We start from the raw sequence: 12738 nt of genomic DNA on the forward strand, positions 1-12738 counted from the left end.
GATGCTGACTGCATCCCTCACAGGGTCGTGATGGCCCCAAGGGTGAGCGTGGCGTTCCTGGTATCCTTGGACCCCAGGGCCCTCCAGGCCTCCCAGGGCCAGTGGGCCCTCCTGGCCAGGTGAGTGTCCTGGGTCATTCTGGGACTTGAGAGCATTAGAAGCCATTATGTTTTCATGGATAACCCTCCCAGGAAGCCATAGGCGTGTGTGACCCCTTTGTGTTCTGCCATATCTCAGGGTTTTCCTGGTGTTCCAGGAGGCACGGGCCCCAAGGTAAGTGTGTGGATGTTGGGTAGGGGGCGTGATGAGGGGCTGACCAGGCTGGGGGTCATTTCCTCACCTGGTCATTCTTGTTTTCAGGGTGACCGTGGGGAGACTGGATCCAAAGGGGAGCAGGTGAGGCCCCCACCTTTTCCACACGCCCAGGTAGCCACAGCACCCACATGCACACATGCACGCCCATAGGCTGGTTCCTAGCAGTTTGTCTTCATCTTTCCAGGGCCTCCCTGGAGAGCGTGGCCTGCGAGGAGAGCCTGGAAGTGTGCCGGTGAGCCAGCCTTGGGAAGTCCCCTTGATTCTGTTTTGCATGCCCATGGGGGCCACCTCACCATCCCCTTCCCCTTGCCACGAGACTCCATAGGTTCTGTGCTGTGTGTTCAGTGCCCTGCCCCATTGGGGTTCTTGTAGCCCACACTCAAGGGAACTTGGGCAGTGGGGACATGCCAGAAAGGGGCTCTCAGGGGTCTCCAGCCATGCCTCAGCCAAGTGCTAAAGGGTGCTCTGGGCAAGAGGCCTGGGGAAAAGGGCGTGGAGGTGCTTTCCTGAGGCTGCGTGGAGCAGAAGGCAGGAGCTTCTCTGTCATGGGCAGCCCTTCACCCAGCCTTTGTCCCTAGAACGTGGATCGGTTGCTGGAAACTGCTGGCATCAAGGTGGGTTGTTTAGGGGCTGGGGATAGGGGCAAGTGGGCCTAGCAGGGCCCACAGGCATGGGAGCTGCAGCGATGCACCCCGCTCCTCTGACCTCTTACTGTCCCTCAGGTGTCTGCCCTGCGGGAGATCGTGGAGACCTGGGACGAGAGCTCTGGTAGCTTCCTGCCTGTGCCCGAACGGCGTCGAGGCCCCAAGGGGGACCCAGGCGAGCGGGGCTCCCCAGGCAAGGAGGTGAGCAGAGGTGGCTCAGTGGGGTGTACCCTGTGGGGGTGTAGCTGTACAGCAACCAGCATTCTCTCTTCAACTCCTGCAGGGCCCCATCGGCTTTCCTGGAGAACGCGGGCTGAAGGGAGACCGTGGAGACCCTGGCCCTCAGGGGCCACCTGGCCTGGCCCTTGGGGAGAGGGGCCCCCCTGGACCTCCCGGCCTTGCCGGGGAGCCTGGAAAGCCTGGTATTCCCGGGCTCCCAGGCAGGGCTGGGGGTGTGGGAGAGGCAGGAAGGCCAGGAGAGAGGGTGAGGCTGGGGGCTGGCCGGGAGAGTAAGGGAAGAGCGGTTGGGAGGGGTGGGACCCCCATGGGCTTGGCCCTCACCCGCTATTTGCATTTCAGGGAGAACGGGGAGAGAAAGGAGAACGTGGAGAACAGGTGGGCTGCGATGGGCTCTGTGGGGCAGGCTGCCTGGAGGCTGTGCTGGGGCTGCCACCCCATTTTCTTGTTTCCTGCAGGGCAGAGATGGCCCTCCTGGCCTCCCTGGATCCCCTGGGCTCCCTGGACCCCCTGGCCCCAAGGTGATCACCCCATCCCTGCCCTAAGCCTGTGACTGGTGACCAGGAAGCCACCCTTAGCTTGGTCCCCAGAAATATGGTAGTGTGTGCCATGACCCTGGAATTTCTGACCCTGTAACCCTCTGTGATGCTAAGATCTGTGATGACCCGCCCATGGCTCTATGACAGAGACATCTCTCCCCTGTGACCTTGTGTTTTTAGGTGTCTGTGGATGGGCCAGGTCCTGCACTCTCTGGAGAACAGGGACCCCCTGGACTCAAGGGTGCTAAGGTCAGTGTGTGGGTTCAGCTCGGGGCCACCCTCTACCGTGGCACTAGGGACTGACTTGACATCTCATCCCCACAGGGGGAGCCAGGCAGCGATGGTGACCGAGGTCCCAAAGGAGACAGGGTGAGACCTCTCCCCACACTTCCATAGAGTCCCCCTCCTTTCTGGGGGCACATGAGAGGTGATGTGCTTAAGTACCTGGGTGTGTGGCAGTGACTGGGGGCTCAGGGCACAACACTCTGCCTTCAGGGTGTGCCAGGCATCAAAGGAGACCGGGGAGAGCCTGGACCGAGGGGCCAGGATGGCAACCTGGTAAGTCCTTGCCCAACAGCCACACATGTGCAAGAAGGTGGCTCTCATATATGTTGTTCTATGTGCAGGGCTGGGGTCTGCACTGCCTGGGACTGTCTGAGTCCTGACTCTGTCAAGGGGGATGGTGGGTGGAGGGGAAGTTGGAACTGGGAAACTAAGGCCTGAAACCTGTTCTCTGCAGGGTCTACCGGGAGAGCGTGGTGTGGCTGGGCCTGAAGGGAAGCCGGTGAGTGATGGCTGAAGCACCCGGCCCAGACTCTGGACCCTCCGCTAGGTGCTGCTGCTGCTGTGTGTGTGCATGTCTGTGTGTGTGTGTTTGTGTGTGCCTGCTTGTGTGTGCCTGTCTGTGTGTGTCTGTGTCTGTGTGTGTGGTTGTATGTGGATGTGTGTGTGCAGGCCCATGTGTGCTATCTGTGAGAGGCAGCCCATGGGTAGGTGTTATCTGTGACTAGAAAGGGTGAGGTATGGAAATTGCCCCAAGGTAAAAGCCCCAGAGGTTGGGAACAGGCCCAAGTGAGGCCCAGATTGAGGCTCATCAGTGCCCTCTCTATGTAGGGTCTGCAGGGTCCAAGAGGACCCCCTGGCCCAGCGGTGAGTACCCAAGAACCTTCACCTATCCTGCTCCATCCTGTGCCCTGTCCCAATGAGCAGTACTGCCTTAGTTTCCCTGGTGGGGTGAGGCTAATTCCCCCTAATCAGACTCTTTTTCTCCCCAACAGGGTGGTCATGGAGACCCTGGACCACCTGGTGCCCCAGTGAGTGACCAGGGAGTGAGGGTCTGGAAGGGATGGGATAGGCATTGGCCACAACTGATAAGCCACACCTTCTCTGTGTTAATCCCTGAGCCCTGTTCCCTGCCCTTGACCCTTTTCTCTAGGGTCTTGCTGGCCCTGCAGGACCCCAGGGACCCTCTGGCCTGAAGGTGAGTCTAGGTGTGTGGATGGGAGGAGGAGGCTCCTTTGAGCCATGTCCATGCCCGGGGTAGTGTGTGCCAACCTCCTGGGCTGTCATCTCCTGCAGTGAGGCTGAGCTCCAGGAGCCCTGGCCGCGTGGGCTCTGCTCATGCAGTCTCTGGGTTGTTTGCAGGGGGAGCCTGGAGAGACAGGACCCCCTGGACGGGTGAGTGGCCTAGCTCACATGTTAGGGTCATAGGGAGATGGGTGGGGTTGGCACTGCCCTGAACTTTCTCTTCCTCCAGGGCCTGCCTGGACCTACTGGAGCTGTGGGACTTCCTGGTCCCCCCGGGCCTTCGGGCCTTGTGGTGAGTGAGCCCTGTGGCCCCTGCAGGGACACTGTGTTTTCACTCCTTGGGGCCCATGTTCTCTCATGTCCTTGTGTGTCCCTTGTTACCCTGACATCCTACTTGTTCTCCCTCAGGGTCCACAGGGGTCTCCAGGTTTGCCTGGACAAGTGGTGAGTTCTGGGGGGTCAAGGGTTGGGCTCCAGGGGTCAGGGGTCAGCAGGCAGCCCTGACAGAGCTCCTCCCTCTCAGGGGGAGACAGGGAAGCCGGGAGCCCCAGGTCGAGATGGTGCTGGTGGAAAAGATGGAGACAGAGGGAGCCCCGGTGTGCCAGTATGTGTTCTGGGGGCAGCTCGCTGCGGGCCTGCTGTGGGGTGTGGTGCCCCGCTGTGAGCTTGAAATATGAGGAGTGGGGCAGCAGGGGTGGTAGTGGAGACACTGAGTTCCTCCCGCTGCTGTGCCATAGGGATCACCAGGTCTGCCCGGCCCTGTCGGACCTAAAGGAGAGCCTGGCCCCACGGGGGCCCCTGGACAGGTGATCTTTGACCCTGACTTCCACCCCCTGCAGTAACTCCTCTGCTTCACCCACAAGCCTGTTTCCAAACGCATGGGGGTGGCAGGGTGGGGGCGGGGAGGAGAAAGAAACTCACTAGCATTCCCCACAGGCTGTGGTCGGGCTCCCTGGAGCAAAGGGAGAGAAGGTGAGTGTGTAGGGGCTGCCAGTGAGGAGGGGTCAACTGGTGGGGGCCGAGGAATCCCACTGACCCCTCCCCCTTACCAGGGAGCCCCTGGAGGCCTTGCTGGAGACCTGGTGGGTGAGCCGGTGAGTAGGGAACTTCTGACAGCAGAAGTTCTGGGGGTCCTGTCTCTCCAGTGGCCCAACATCTGACCTTTGACCCATAGTTTACCCACCCTCATGAACCTCAGCTTTCACAGTAGACCCCATATTTGAGCCCTGGCCTCATGCCTCCCTCTGGAGTCTCATCTGTGACTGTGCTGCCTCCTGACCTCTGTCAACAGGGAGCCAAAGGTGACCGAGGACTGCCAGGGCCGCGAGGCGAGAAGGTGAGGTGGGCTGGCCCCAGGACCTGAGTACTGAGAAGAGAAGGCTCAGTCCAGACACCCCTCTCCAGCCATTCTTTGCAGGGTGAAGCTGGCCGTGCAGGGGAGCCCGGAGACCCTGGGGAAGATGTGAGTCTGGGGCCTGGGCAAGGGTGAGCCTGGCCTGAGGCGGGTGATGGTGGGCACAAGGGGCCACTCTTGGGCCTGGGCACATGTCTGAGCCCCTGAGTCAGGCTGCATGTCCCAACATCCAGGAGCCTGCTCCCTGGAGAACAGGGAGCCACAGGCTGTTGGCTTCCACACTCTGAGCTCTGGGGGGCCGTGTCTTGGCTTCTGTGTGCCTGTCCTTGGTCTGTTCCTCACCGCATCTGGACACACATGTGTGCTCTGGTCTGATCTCCCAGATCCCAGGACACACCTGAGTTCTTGTGAACCTTTCCTTGGTCCTGTGTTTACAGTCCTCCTTTCCCCTGCCCCTGACTGCCAGCGTTCAGCCTGTGGCCACGCCTGCTCTACCCGGGAGTGGACGTGTTGGGGTTCCCCTCTGAGCTCCCGTGTGTCCGCACTCACATCTGTGGAGCCAGATGTCTGCACTCGTGTGTGGGCTCCGTGTGCCTGTGGCCATGCCGGAACTCCCACCTGTCTATGGTCGTATCTGAGTGTCCCTCTGTCTGTGCCATCCTGAGACAGGCCATGGTCATGTCTGAGCTCCTGTGAGCCAATTCTTGGTCGCATGTCTGAGTTCCCAGGTGTTCATGGTCACATCTGAGCTCCCCTGGGAATATTTTGGGCCATGTCTGAACTCTGTGCTCATGTTCCTACCCTCTCACATGCTGTTTGCTGGTTTTTTTAGGGTCAGAAAGGGGCTCCAGGACCCAAAGGTTTCAAGGTATGTGTACCCAGAAGGGTCCCTGCTGGGGTCCTGGTCCTGAGACTCCATGAGCTTGATCTGATGCCTCTTTTCCTCAAAGGGTGACGCAGGAGTTGGGGTCCCAGGCTCCCCTGGGCTGCCTGGCCCTCCAGGTGTGAAGGTAAGTCATGCCCCATCACCGGTTGTGGGGGCAGCGGGCCAGGCGGCTGCTGGAGGTAGGAGGAAGAGGGAGTTCTGATGAGAGTCCCGGGAGAGGTCCTGCATTGACCATTTCCTCCCTTTGCTGTGTTGATTTCAGGGAGATCTGGGCCTCCCTGGCCCCCCTGGTGCTCCTGGTATTGTTGGGTTCCCGGGTCAGACAGGCCCTCGAGGAGAGATGGGTCAGCCAGGCCCTAGCGGAGAGCGGGTGAGGGACTGGAAACAGCATGTAGGGGCTTGGTGAATCTGTGGTGGGAGGAGAGGGCCCTGCTTTGGGGGTTCCCAGTCTTGAGGGGGCAGAGGGTAGGAGGGTTTCCAAGTCACTCTCTGCCTCTCTTGCTCCATTTTTCTGGTAGGGTCTGGCAGGCCCCCCAGGGAGAGAAGGAGTTCCAGGCCCCTTGGGGCCACCTGGACCACCGGGGTCAGTGGTGAGTAGAGGTGCCCTAAAGCCCCACGTGTTTGATTGCCTGTCCTCGTGAGGACTTAAGATGGGGGCCGGGCCATACTGTGGGGTGTTGGGGGAGGCACTTTGAGACCCACAGGACCCTCACCTCACTCTGACCTATAGGGACCACCTGGGGCCTCTGGACTCAAAGGAGACAAGGTAGGTTGGACAAATGCTACCGGCTGTCTCTTGTGCCCTCGTCACCCCCTCCAGCCTCCACTGACCTCCCATGACCCTGCGTCCCCCACTGATTCCCCTCACTGATCCCCGGTGTCCTGTTGGTCTCCAGGGAGACCCTGGAGCAGGGCTGCCCGGGCCCCGAGGCGAGCGTGGGGAGCCAGGCGTCCGGGTATGTACGTCCTACTCCACAGCCGAGCTCCCTTCATCCCAGCTCTTGCCTCAGATTTCCAACCTCTGAGTCAATGAACTTAATGTCACCATCCAGGGTGAAGATGGCCGCCCTGGCCAGGAGGGACCCCGAGGACTCACGGTGGGTCCCGCTGGAGGAAGTGACAGTGCTGTGACTTCAGTCCCCTGCCTGTGCCCTTTGTGCCCCAGGACTCTCTGCCATCCTCCCTAGCCCTCTGGCCCTCCTGGTCTATCCCTGTCCCCTTTGGTCCCCAGTGTTTCCCTCCTCCCCCCGATCCTCCTCTGTCCTCCACTGCCCTAGTTCCTGTAGCTCACAGTCGCCTTCTCACACAGGGGCCCCCTGGCAGCAGGGGAGAGCGTGGGGAGAAGGTAGGAATGTGGGGAAGGTCTGGCGTGAGTGGGATGGGTGAGTGGATCTTGCATGATATTAGAATTCAGGCCTGGGGCCTCCCCAGTTTGGGTGGGACTCACACTCTTTCGCACAATAGGGTGATGTTGGGACTGCAGGACTAAAGGGCGACAAGGTGAGTGTGGGCATGGGGAGGGCAGGGCAGGGGCCAGGGTGCTCCCAACTCCTCTGACTCCTCCCTGCCCCCTCAGGGAGACTCCGCTGTGATCCTGGGGCCTCCAGGGCCACGGGGTGCCAAGGGGGACATGGTGAGTGAGCCCACATGCAGACTGGGTCTTCCCCGGGTGCGAGAGGGACCCCATGGGGCTGGCCCAGGGCATCTGAGAGCTCAAACCCCCAGAGGATGAGGGACCTTCAGCCCCTTACCATGACTTCTTACCCAACCCAGGGCGAACGAGGGCCTCGGGGCTTGGATGGTGACAAAGGACCTCGGGGAGATAGTGGGGACCCTGGTGACAAGGTACGGGGAAGGGGGTGGTGTACTGTCTATGGGGTCCTGTGGCTATGGGAGTTCCACAGCGTCTGTGAGGGCAGGAGGGGAGGACAGGAGGGGACTTTCTGGGGTTCAGGGGGAAGGGGTTCTGTGGCTGACTATGGAGTGACTGAGAGGAGGGGCTCTAGGGAGAGCTCAAGGCTTTGGTGTGAGGTTAGGAGAGCTCTGTGCACTGGCCCTATGAGGGGCCCTATAGGGACAGGAAGGGGGCTCCTTGGGTGTCCCCATCTGAAGGTGCTTCAGATGGGATGAGGAACCCAGTGATAAGAGGGACGGGCAAGAGTCTGGAGTCCTTGGGGTGAGAAATGAGCCAGTCTGTGGACTACAGCCCCCAGCTCCACCCTGCTATGGCATGGGCTGGGAGGGGCGTGCCGCTGGGTCCGGTCGTGAGTGACTCAAGCTCTGCCCCAGCTGGCGGGCTCATTGTATTCTAAGCCGCCAGCCTGGTCTGGTCCTGATTGTATCCCTCTCCCTATCCCACAGGGCAGCAAGGGAGAGCCTGGTGACAAAGGCTCAGCTGGGTCGCCAGGACTGCGTGGACTCCCAGGACCCCAGGCAAGTCCTGCCCCAGGCCCAGGCCCGGGTCCAGAGCCAGCCTCACACACACACATATCCTGGGGGTCCTCTGAGTGCTGGGGGTTCTGGCTCCCTTGCTGCTGGCCCCATGTGTGTTCACCTGGGATCTGTGTGTGGGCTGGGCCCCGGCTACTGAGCATCTGAGTGGCCACACATGCAGCGGATGGGCCAGCATTGGGGACAGTCCCACTGAAAGGCTCCCCCATCTGTGTTTCTCACAGGGTCAACCTGGTGCAGCAGGGATCCCTGGTGACCCGGTAAGATGCCCCTGCTCTCACAGGGGCCCCCTGTTCCCAGAGGGCCCCCGTCACCGTGGTGGTCCCACCAATGTGGTAGCTTTTGACCTTACAGTGACCCAGTGCTCTCATGGTGTCCTCATGTTGCCCAGGGTCCCCCACTTCCACAGTAGCCACCTATGATGGTATCCCCTGCTGATGGTGACCCTTATCCCCTGCCTGTGGTGACCCTTGTCCCCATGGCAAGCCTCAGTGGCTCCGACCTCCAGAGGTGACTCCCATCCCATGGAGTTCCCTACCCACTATCCAGGGCAATTCTCTTTGGTCCCTCACTGACCTCCTCTAACCTCACATGGACCCTCTCCCTGCTAGGGCTCCCCAGGAAAGGATGGAGTGCCTGGCATTCGAGGAGGAAAAGGAGATGTTGGCTTCATGGGTCCCCGGGGCCTCAAGGTAGGAAAGAAACAAGATTGTATTTTTTTCTGGTCAGAAAGGCCTAATGTTGAAGGGCGAGTGGCCTGGGGTCAGATGTTAGGGTGCTGGGTCAGAGGTTGGAGTACCTGAGGCCTGTTTGGAGAGTTGGTTTCAGGGCGAAGGGGATCACAGAGTGAGGCGTCTGGGAATCACTTCTTCACCTGCTTTTCTCCCTCAGGGTGAACGGGGAGTGAAGGGAGCCTGTGGCCTTGATGGAGAGAAGGGAGACAAGGTGCAGAGGGGATGGGGGATGGGGGGCTATGGGGCCTGGGGCCTAAGGCTGACCCCACTGCCTGATGCCTGCAGGGAGAAGCTGGTCCCCCAGGCCGCCCTGGGCTGGCAGGACACAAAGGAGAGATGGTGAGTGTGGGCACGCTCAGAATGAGGGGGCCATGGGCGGACTGGGGCCAAGCTCATGTCTTTTTTTCTCCAGGGGGAGCCTGGTGTGCCGGGCCAGTCGGGGGCCCCTGGCAAGGAGGGCCTGATCGGTCCCAAGGTACAGGGTCTGTGGACAGTGGACATGACAGGGAGTCAGGATGGGGCAGGGAAGCTCACAGTCGGGTCATGGGGGTGTAGGGACAAGGAAGGCTGTGGAGGGTTGGGACTGAAGTGGGGCTAGTCTTGAGGTGTCAAGGTGGGTTGGGGTCACAGTGGAGTTAGGATGAAAGCATGGGAGGTAGAGGGGGCATATGTATCAGGGCAGGGGGCTATAGTGGAGTTGGAGTCATGGGGATCACATCTGGTTGGCTCACAGGTACTCGGGTTACAGAAAGTTTGGGCATTAGGCCAGGGAGTGCATGGCAGTTCAGGGAGGGTCCAGAGCTGAGGGAGATCAGGGCAGAAGGTCTCTCATGCTTCTTCTGTTCCCAGGGTGACCGAGGCTTTGATGGGCAGCCAGGCCCCAAGGGTGACCAGGGCGAGAAAGGGGAACGGGTGAGTTGAGGCCATGGTCATGGTGAATTGAGGGAAGCGTGCCCTTTGGGAGAGGGTCCATCTTTGGGGTCTCTGATTACTGACTCTGTCCTATATCTCCCCAGGGAACCCCAGGAATTGGGGGCTTCCCAGGCCCCAGGGGCAGTGATGGCTCTGCTGGTTCCCCGGGGCCACCTGGCGGTGTTGGTCCCAGAGGCCCTGAAGGACTTCAGGGCCAGAAGGTAAGGGGCCCCAGCTCTGACTCCTGACTCCTTCCCTACCCTTCCAACCTCATAATCATCCTCCAGCCTGCCTGCCCCAACCTTTGAAGCTGTGACCCCCAACCTGCCTGACTCCTGATCCCTACTGTCTCTGACCCTGCTCATTTGGTCCCTGTGTCTGACAGGGTGAGCGAGGTCCCCCTGGAGAGAGAGTGGTGGGGGCTCCTGGGGCCCCTGGAGCCCCTGGCGAGAGAGGGGAGCAGGTGAGTTGGGATTCCCAGGCTTGGGTCAGAGATCGGGGTGACCTCTGTTGTCCCTGAGATCAGAGGTCACAGCCTGGTCCCATCTGTTGTACATAGGGGCGGCCAGGGCCTGCTGGCCCCCGAGGCGAGAAGGGAGAAGCTGCACTGACGGTGAGTGTGGGCCTGGATGGGCCTGGGTGGGCCTGGGTGGGCCTGGGTGGGCCTGGGTGGGCTGGGGCCCTCCCTCCGTCACCCAGCACCCTGACCCCTGGGCCCTGGCTCCATGCAGTCTCTCCATGGTCCCTGCATTATGTGCCCTATGTCCTCCTGTGAGCCATGGGTTCTTCATGGTTCCCTTGGCCTTCTGCTCCCAGGAGGATGACATCCGGGGCTTTGTGCGCCAGGAGATGAGTCAGCACTGCGGTGAGTGGTGCCCAGCCTGCAGTCTCCCGCTCCGTGCCAGCACCCTAGGCAAGGGCAGGCAGGCCCCTAGAACTTACAGGGTAAGCAGTTAAGAAAATGGGGGGATGGATGGATACACAGGACACGTGTGCTTCAGTACTGACACATGACACGTGTCCCCAGTGAAGGGAGACACACAGGCAGATGAGGATTGCCATGCAGTGTTCTTGGATGTCCAGCTTGGCTGTGTGGGGAGCAGGATGATAGTGGGAGCCAGAGCTGGTCCCCTTGGGCCTGACCTGGACCCGATGGGACTATGACGACCCTAAGGGGCATCAGAGTGAAGCTGTCTCTTCCCATCTCTGTCTGCACCGCCTGCGTGTTTCTGTGTCTGGCCTGCTTCTGTTTCTTGCCTTTTGTTGGCCTGTTCCCAACTTCCCTCTCCTCTGCCTTCTTCCCTTTTTCCATCTCTCTATCTACCTCCCACCCTCTCTCTTCCTCTCTCTCCTGTTACCCTCTCCTGCTGTCTCTTTGTGTATCTCTACCCCTCTGCGTGTGTGTCTCTGTCTGTCTCTCCATCTTCCCATCCTTCTCTCTGTCATTTTCTCTCTATCCCTCTCTGCCCCCTCTAGCCTGCCAGGGCCAGTTCATCGCATCCGGATCACGTGAGTAGTTTTCTACTCGCAGAACTTTCTTCACCCCAGGCCCTGCCTTGCCTATCACCTGGGTCCTTTCAGCGGGGTTGGCTGGGATGGCTGCCCATGGTGACCTCAGGGCCCTGAGGCCCCTGCTCTTGGCTCCAGGACCCCTCCCTAGTTATGCTGCAGACACTGCTGGCTCCCAGCTCCATGCTGTGCCTGTGCTCCGCGTCTCTCATGCAGAGGAGGAAGGTGAGGACAGCTGAACCCGTGGGGCAGCTATGGGTGGGGCTCAGACATGCACATGGGTGTCCATGCATGCAGGGCACATGCCAAGCACATAGGGTCTGCATGCAGGGCACACGCATGGGCACTGTCTGCACACAATGGAGATCAGTGCTGCCCACCTTGCCCCGGGGCCAGCAGCCACTGTTCCCAGCACACCCTGCCCTACCTGCAGAGCGGGTGCCCCCTGAGGATGATGAGTACTCCGAATACTCCGAGTATTCCGTGGAGGAGTACCAGGACCCTGAAGCCCCTTGGGATAGCGATGGTGAGAATGGGGGGCTGCGCCCAACGGGGCTTGGGGAGGGGCAGGCAGAGCTAACCCTTGCTGACCTTCCCCTGACCTTTTAACTCTCTCTGATTCCCACAACACCTATTGACTTGACCCCATTGGCCCAGACCCCTGTTCCCTGCCGCTGGATGAGGGCTCCTGTACTGCCTACACCCTGCGCTGGTACCATCGGGCTGTGCCAGGCAGCACAGAGGCCTGTCACCCTTTTGTCTATGGCGGCTGTGGAGGGAATGCCAACCGTTTTGGGACCCGTGAGGCCTGTGAGCGCCGCTGCCCACCCCGAGTGGCCCAGAGCCAGGGGATAGGTATGGGCTGAGCCCCCACGGTGGGGGGACTGGGCACTGAACCTGCCTGGATCAGGGTCTGGGGGAGGAGTCCTTGGGCCAGGGTCCCAGGTCAGGGTCCTGGAGGAGACGCTCCTTCACACTAGGGGACCTGGGGCAGACACCCAGACCAAAGAGCTGAATATTGAGCACCAGCTGTGGAGCCCCCAGTAGGGTCCCCTTCCATGTTCCCTTCTTTAAAGACCTAAGTATGGACCCTTCTGAGGTCAGAGCCCCCACTTCCTGTTGTAGCCTCAACTCCCTCCCCATGGGTGCCTCTGCCTGAGCTTCTCTGGGTAAGGTCAGATGGCTGATGACCGTTTCCAACCTGTCCTCACCAGGTGCTACCCAGGACTGAGGCCCAGATGATGAGCTGAGATTCAGCATCCCCTAGAGGAGTCAGGGTCTCAGCAGAACCCGCTGTCCCTCCCCTTGGTGCTAGAGGCTTGTGTGCACGTGAGCGTGCGTGTGCATGTCTGTTATTTCAGTGACTTGGTCCCGTGGGTCTGGCCTTCCCCCCTGTGGACAAACCCCCATTGTGGCTCCTGCCACCCTGGCAGATGACTCACTGTGGGGGGTGGCTGTGGGCAGTGAGCGGATGTGACTGGCGTCTGACCCGCCCCTTGACCCAAGCCTGTGATGACATGGTGCTGATTCTGGGGGGCATTAAAGCTGCTGTTTTAAAAGGCTCCTGTTGTGACTGTTTGGGAAGATGGGGGTGTCAAGGGGGAAGGTTTTCCCTGGGGGGTTGGTATTA

General features: G+C 60.5%; 1 protein-coding gene across 1 annotated transcript in view; it reads left to right on the forward strand.

The window, feature by feature from the left end:
* Positions 1–12670, forward strand: part of COL7A1 (collagen type VII alpha 1 chain) — a 31765-nt gene extending 19095 nt beyond the window's left edge. Inside the window, exons 67-118 of the mRNA XM_017955460.3 lie at positions 24–119; positions 238–273; positions 361–396; positions 500–547; positions 894–929; positions 1038–1160; positions 1243–1443; positions 1539–1574; positions 1655–1717; positions 1916–1984; positions 2060–2104; positions 2231–2293; positions 2475–2519; positions 2849–2884; positions 3013–3048; positions 3171–3215; positions 3380–3412; positions 3492–3554; positions 3671–3706; positions 3786–3866; positions 4000–4068; positions 4199–4234; positions 4315–4356; positions 4554–4598; positions 4680–4724; positions 5449–5484; positions 5567–5626; positions 5765–5872; positions 6021–6092; positions 6233–6268; positions 6399–6458; positions 6555–6599; positions 6812–6847; positions 6967–7002; positions 7079–7135; positions 7276–7347; positions 7864–7935; positions 8178–8213; positions 8565–8645; positions 8845–8898; positions 8973–9026; positions 9100–9162; positions 9537–9599; positions 9704–9820; positions 9985–10062; positions 10159–10212; positions 10416–10464; positions 11076–11108; positions 11247–11333; positions 11542–11634; positions 11766–11963; positions 12323–12670. Coding sequence (XP_017810949.2) covers positions 24–119; positions 238–273; positions 361–396; positions 500–547; positions 894–929; positions 1038–1160; positions 1243–1443; positions 1539–1574; positions 1655–1717; positions 1916–1984; positions 2060–2104; positions 2231–2293; positions 2475–2519; positions 2849–2884; positions 3013–3048; positions 3171–3215; positions 3380–3412; positions 3492–3554; positions 3671–3706; positions 3786–3866; positions 4000–4068; positions 4199–4234; positions 4315–4356; positions 4554–4598; positions 4680–4724; positions 5449–5484; positions 5567–5626; positions 5765–5872; positions 6021–6092; positions 6233–6268; positions 6399–6458; positions 6555–6599; positions 6812–6847; positions 6967–7002; positions 7079–7135; positions 7276–7347; positions 7864–7935; positions 8178–8213; positions 8565–8645; positions 8845–8898; positions 8973–9026; positions 9100–9162; positions 9537–9599; positions 9704–9820; positions 9985–10062; positions 10159–10212; positions 10416–10464; positions 11076–11108; positions 11247–11333; positions 11542–11634; positions 11766–11963; positions 12323–12339 — 3231 coding nt within the window. The 3' untranslated portion in view covers positions 12340–12670. The remainder of the gene's footprint in view (positions 1–23; positions 120–237; positions 274–360; positions 397–499; positions 548–893; positions 930–1037; positions 1161–1242; positions 1444–1538; positions 1575–1654; positions 1718–1915; positions 1985–2059; positions 2105–2230; positions 2294–2474; positions 2520–2848; positions 2885–3012; positions 3049–3170; positions 3216–3379; positions 3413–3491; positions 3555–3670; positions 3707–3785; positions 3867–3999; positions 4069–4198; positions 4235–4314; positions 4357–4553; positions 4599–4679; positions 4725–5448; positions 5485–5566; positions 5627–5764; positions 5873–6020; positions 6093–6232; positions 6269–6398; positions 6459–6554; positions 6600–6811; positions 6848–6966; positions 7003–7078; positions 7136–7275; positions 7348–7863; positions 7936–8177; positions 8214–8564; positions 8646–8844; positions 8899–8972; positions 9027–9099; positions 9163–9536; positions 9600–9703; positions 9821–9984; positions 10063–10158; positions 10213–10415; positions 10465–11075; positions 11109–11246; positions 11334–11541; positions 11635–11765; positions 11964–12322) is intronic.
* Positions 12671–12738: the final 68 nt, after the last annotated feature.

The sequence above is a fragment of the Papio anubis genome, chromosome 2 (genome assembly GCF_008728515.1).
Source record: "Papio anubis isolate 15944 chromosome 2, Panubis1.0, whole genome shotgun sequence".
Classification (NCBI taxonomy): Eukaryota; Metazoa; Chordata; class Mammalia; order Primates; family Cercopithecidae; genus Papio; species Papio anubis.